The sequence below is a fragment of the Sturnira hondurensis genome, unplaced genomic scaffold (assembly GCF_014824575.4).
Source record: "Sturnira hondurensis isolate 20B ecotype Veracruz unplaced genomic scaffold, ASM1482457v3 Scaffold0010428, whole genome shotgun sequence".
Classification (NCBI taxonomy): Eukaryota; Metazoa; Chordata; class Mammalia; order Chiroptera; family Phyllostomidae; genus Sturnira; species Sturnira hondurensis.
The window spans coordinates 7,129,947-7,135,946 of record NW_028083059.1 but is presented as its reverse complement, the minus strand read 5'-3'; the positions used below and the strand labels follow the sequence as shown (position 1 = coordinate 7,135,946).

Sequence of the window (6,000 nt, the reverse complement as noted above, 5' to 3'; positions counted from 1 at the left end):
TCATTAATGTATGATTTTCAAGTAAAAGACTATTGTGTAATTAAAAATATACGCTCATATATATGTAATTAGATCCCAAAAAGATTTTATTGAGTGAAAAAAGCAAGTTTCAGAAAGTTTTGTTGTTGGTCAACAGCTCTGCCTGGTTTCAGGAGTTGTAACTGCCCCCCATGGATAAGGCTGAGTGAGCGACCTCTGGAATGCGAGCCACTAGGGAGACAAAGCTTGTCTCCCTGGCAGAAGCGCTGCTTCTGCTTCATCCGTCTCTGGCCCCCAATGCTTGGTCGGTTAGTCAGAGACGGGTAAGACCCCTCAGAGGAGGGGCAACCTAAGCCAGACATGATCACTTGGGAGGCCCTTAAGGAAGGACTCGGGGAGCTGCAATAAAGAGGGAGTGATGGACCCTCATCCCCTGGCTATTCTGACATAGCCCGAGTCCCCATTTCCATCTGGGAGAAGTGCTTCCTGGCTCTAATCCACTTAAGCCTAAAACATATGACTGGGAAGGCACTGCATCCCTTTGCTGGCTAGAGCAAGTTCTGGGCTGATCAGGCATAAGAAAGAGTTCCTAAAGTCACGTGAAGCCTGCTTTGCTAAGAGTGCTTTCATTCATAGGATAAGGTCAGAGCAGGAAATGAGTATGTCTCCCAAAGTTTTTGCAACCTCCTTACCTGACAGACACTGACTCAGATTAAGCCCTCACATTTCTTTAAAATGTTATCTATTGATCCTTGCCACCTGACATTGATTGATGGGTTTTTACCTATATTCCTGTGTGTTACAACCAAATAAAAGCCATTGAAGAAGAGGTTCTTGGTCCTTCTCCTCTGAGAGATTGACCACCTCTCCTCCCCAAGCAGATCATGTCTTGGTAGTTTCACTTTCATCCATGGCAGACGGGGAGACTTGCTGGCAAAAGTTGCCCCCACATTTTGTTACTGTGCAGAAAAGAGTTAACATAGCAGCCTGAGACTGTGATACTTAGAAAGACCGGTTTAGAAGGTTGGCCCACAGCTGCTGTCTGGGAACTAGGATTTTAGAAGCATTCCCAATATCCTTTGATAACAATGTTGCATTGTGCCTAAACTGTTTGTATAAATAATGTGGTTGCTGCACACCTGGATGCCTTCTGGAATTCTGGTACATGCCGGGCAGAGGGTGTCTTTGTGAGCAGCCCCAAATGAAACACCTGGGCACTGAGTTTCCGGTGAGCATCCCTGGCAGACAGTATTTCACGGGCTCAGTCACAGTTCATTGTTGGAGCAGCGGAGCACATCCTGTGTGACTGCACTGGGACTTCCAGAAGTTTGTGCCTGGTTTTCTCCAGACTTTTCTGCATGCCCTGTGACTTTTTCCTTTGCTAATTTTGTTCTTTGTTGTTTTGCAGCACAGTGAATACCACTGTGCTGAATCCTGAAGTTCCCATACTGAATTATTGAACCTTGAAGTGGTCTTGGGGTCTACTGAATTAGTTCTGTGTATCATTTTTTTAAAAGGAGAAGAAAAAAAAAGCACACATAACGAAATTTTTATGGGTATATAATTCTGTGTATATCTATTTCTTAAAATATGGAAGGATACACACCAAACTGATTATCGTGGTTAACTATGGGGAGAGAAGGAAGGATGGGGGGAGGAAGGGCCTGGGTTTGGTAGAAAATAGTCAAAAGGAACTTTGGCTCTATCTGGAGTGCTGTTTTTAATTTATTTTTTCTTTTTAAGAAAAATATACACATGTAATACTTAGGTGGGAAAAGTGTTTTAAGTCCATTTAAAAATAATTTAAGCCTTCGGTTAGAGTCACAGAATTTTAGAGCTGGTAAGGAATTTAGAGTTCATCTAGTCTCGCCCATGCCCTTACAAAGGTAGAGCCTCAGGCTTACCAACGTCTTGCCTCAAGTCACATAACTCATAGTTAGGTCCACAATTCCCCATCCCAAACACTTCCTAATCTGCAATGGCCTGGCAAGTACTGTGCCTGGAAAAAATAGGTTTTGGTTTTTTTTTTTGTCAGTGCAAAGGTTCAAAGGGTCTGTACTGTTATATCACGGTTTCATAGCAGCTTATGTCAAAGTTCAGCAAGTTATCAATATCACACTTCCACGTGTAACAAAGCTCTACTGAAAGAAGATAAAAATTGGACTCTAGCTCCCTGGGAAATACAGTTCGAAAGAGATAGGAGCATTAGATCATATCACTCTGCTTTTATTTTTCCCTCTTCTTTGTTTAAAACAAAAGATCTTTTAAGGGGGATTGTTTTTAGAAACACAACCAATATCTTAAAAAAGGGATTTATAATCTACTTGTACATTTTGAAGTTATTCACAAGTCAGGACTTTAAAAACTAACTCCAAAGTTTATATGTTGCTGTTGGTAGTATAAAATGGTACAACCACGTTGAAAAACTGTTCAGCAGTTTCTTACCAAGTTAAATAGGTGTATTTACCCTATGATGCAACAATTCTACTAGGTATTTCAAAAGAAAACACATGTCCACACAAAGACATAGTATAATAATGTTTATATCAGTTTTATTCATAGTTTTCAAAACCTGGGAATGAGCGAATGCCCATACACTGGTGAACACATAAGTGAAATGTGGTCTACCCAAACAACTGAATTATTTTTGAGAAGATGACACTTGTGTAAACTCGTGGTCCACCTTTTTCTTGAAACTCAATAGGTTCAGGTGTACAACACAGTGATGAAACATCTAAAAACTTAGAATTCCACCTCTCTGTGGGCTTGGTGGAATTCTTCAGCTCATTTAGGTAAGAAATCTGTCGAATAATAGAAAAATCCCAGATCTATTATCCCTGATGATAATAAACAACAGGTTTTACCTGATTTTTAACCTTGAGCAAAATATATTGAGAGTGACTTTCTGGAAGGACTGGCTACTAAAGGAAGGAAATAGAAGAAGCAAAACTCACACAAGCTGAATACAAAGGACCACAAAAGGTAACAGTTTTACTCTTTCAGCACTTCTGTTTGGTCGCTCCCAGAGAGTGTCATTTCCTCGGTAAACACAGACGGATCCAGCAGCCTGAAGTGTTCGTTGAGGGTTGGCCATGCCCTGAGCATGCTATACACCCTCACACGCAGCCTCAGCGGCAGGAGTACTGGTGGCATCGACTTCACTCTCCCAGCGGATGACGACAGCGACTTCAGCACTTTGGAAGCTTCACTCTGGAAAATGGATGTTCTGACAGTGTAGAAGAGAAAAATTTGCAATCCCTGGCAGATAGGAAAAAAAGCTGCATGTTAGGTAAGTGTTGAGAACTGAATCAGGGAATAGATTTTTTTAAAGATTTTATTTATTTACTTTTAGAGATAGAGGAGAAGGGAGGGAGGGAGAAAGAGAGAAACATCAGTGTGTGGTTGCCTTTTACATGCCCCCTACTGGGGGCCTCACCTGCAACCCAGGCATGTGCCCTGACAGGGAATTAAACCAGGGACCTTTTGGTTCACTGAGGCTGGGGCTCAGTTCACTGAGCCACACCAGCCAGGGCTCAGGAAATAAATTTTATTTCACCCTGCCACCTGCTCTTTTTTCATTACTCACAACCCCCCAAACTTAATAAATTAAGTAGCATCTGTACTTGAGTAGACGGTATTGTGCCTATGTCTGTTTCTTGATTTGGACAACATACTGGGGTGATACAAGGTATTATCATTAGGGAAAGCTGGGCAAAGAGTACATGGGAGCCCTGTACTATTTTTGCAACTTGTATTAAACTATTTCAAAATAAATATCCATGGATGTCTCCCAGTTTTGCACCTATATGACCCCAAGCCTTATAAGGATTTATTTCTGGTGCTATGGTAAGATAATCAAAAGACTCTGAGAGTTTGACTAATATAATCAATACTTATTGGCAAGAGATAGATTAGTTCACTGGACAAAAGCAGGAAGATTAACTTGACTGTCAACCAACAGGTGATACCTCACTAATCTGAAGACAGCCTTGATGACACAAGGAAGTGTGCTCGGGGACAATAAAGGTTTCAGAGGGGCCAAAGTATTCACTGGCCATCCTGATTATTCACGGGAGAGGAAATTATTTTGGGAACATGAGAAATCTGTTCTCTAGAAAAGCTGTTCTCTGTGGGCTACACCAGATCATCCGACTTTTCCATAATTGAAATTCTAAGTCAAAGACAATAGTGGATAGAATTTTTGGTTGTACAATAATTAGGAAAAGACCTGGACTAAAGAGCATCCATGAAGACACTATCCTTGAAATTCTGTCTGAGTAGAATCCCAATATGTCTATGCTCCCTAAAATTCCAAAGATGTTATTTGAAACAACAACAAAAAAAGTATAGGTCACTAGCACAAAGATCAAATTGTGCTTATTAAGTAATATCTGTAGCACTTAACGAACAAATGTTTGTGTTTTTTTTTAAGATTTTATTTATTTATCTTTAGAGGGGAAAGGAAGGAGAGAAGGAGAGAAATATCAATGTAGGGTTGCTTCTCGTGAGTCCCCTACTGGGAACTGGCCTGCGACCCAGGCATGTGCCCTGACTGGGAATTGAACTGCGATTGTCTGGTTCGCAGGCCCGTGCTCAATCCACTGAGCTACACCAGCCAAGGCACAAACACATGTTTATTAGCATTATAGCATTGTAAATCTAGAAGGAGCCTCACATGTAAACTAATCTAGTTATTCATACACTTTAACATACGTAGAAATCACCTGGGGCATTTGTTTAAAGTGAAAATTCCTAGTTCTTACCCTGTAGACTGACTGAGAGGCGAGGCCGCCAGGGAATCAACGTTTTTATGTATCTGACATGACTAAAATTTAAAAACAAAAGCTGTAAGATTTCTGTGTCTGTCTATATGTTTTTTAATCTTTTTTATATTTTTTATTTTAATTGTTGTTCAAGTACAGTTTTCTGTCTTTTACTCCCATCAGCATTTTAATGCACTAGGTACATTCTAATGTAGGCAACACTCAGACCCACTGTGAAAAACACCGAGTCAATTTTAACACCCCCTTCCATTTTATATTTTACATACCTTGCTCAGAGAGGTTGTGTGACTTACCTAAAATCATGTGAATCACTAATGTTAAAGCTAAAAGACAGCCTCTGTCTCCTGACTTTTAATCCAGTGCTCTTGCCACATGGCCCCCCTGAATTTTACTATGTACGACGAATATTTTGTAATGGGCCTCTATTTTGTAATGTGACTCTCCTGTGCATGGAAAAGGGAATATCCTTGATCATGCCTTTTTCTGATACTTTTCGAAATTCCTGACCACTCCAGGCAATAAGCCCATGGTTAACTGACAATCTCAAACTAAGCTTACTCTATTTATTGCCCTTCTGGGGTATTTCCACTGGGTCTTGTCAACAGTAAAGAACTACCTATATCCTTTTATATTTAGCAGAAGGCACACATCCATTCTTTAGGTGAGTAAGTCAGAAAAGGCAGTGGCGAGAGTACCTGGGATGGAGGGTGAGGAGCTTACAAGCATTAAATGTGACGTTAGCACTTCATACAGGTAAGCCACTCTCTACACTGCACTCTACAGACTGCTCATCATTTTCAGTCAAGCCAAATTTATCTAATGCCCTCCCAATGATTTTCATTTTGAATCAGACTTCCCTCCTCAGTACTATTTGAGCGGAGCCAGAAACAACCAACATATCAACTACACACAGTGGTGACTATTCTTAGCAACTTAATGAGACAATCACCAAACAATGCAGTTTACTGCACAAACTATTAGGAAAATATAGGCCATCTTGATATCAAACAAGATGTTAAATGCTGCAAAAAACATATACAAGTATATTACTTGCACTAGAGTAAATAACAATTTAGTTGAGGAGGTAAGACTCTTACATGTAAAAAGTTAATTTTTGAGTACAAGAAGAAATAGAATGAATGAACTTACAAAACTATAATATTTCTATTTTACTTGAGTTATGTTAATAAACCTAGAACTAAAGTAATCACTTCAAGGATTAAAGCTGATAAATAAA

The 6,000-nt window shown here is 40.0% G+C and overlaps 1 protein-coding gene across 1 annotated transcript in view; it reads right to left on the bottom strand.

Annotated features, from left to right (window-relative positions):
• Positions 1 to 2,542: 2,542 nt before the first annotated feature.
• Positions 2,543 to 6,000, bottom strand: part of ADGRG7 (adhesion G protein-coupled receptor G7) — a 70,141-nt gene continuing 66,683 nt past the window's right edge. Inside the window, exon 16 of the mRNA XM_037058948.1 lies at positions 2,543 to 3,237. Coding sequence (XP_036914843.1) covers positions 2,971 to 3,237 — 267 coding nt within the window. The 3' untranslated portion in view covers positions 2,543 to 2,970. The remainder of the gene's footprint in view (positions 3,238 to 6,000) is intronic.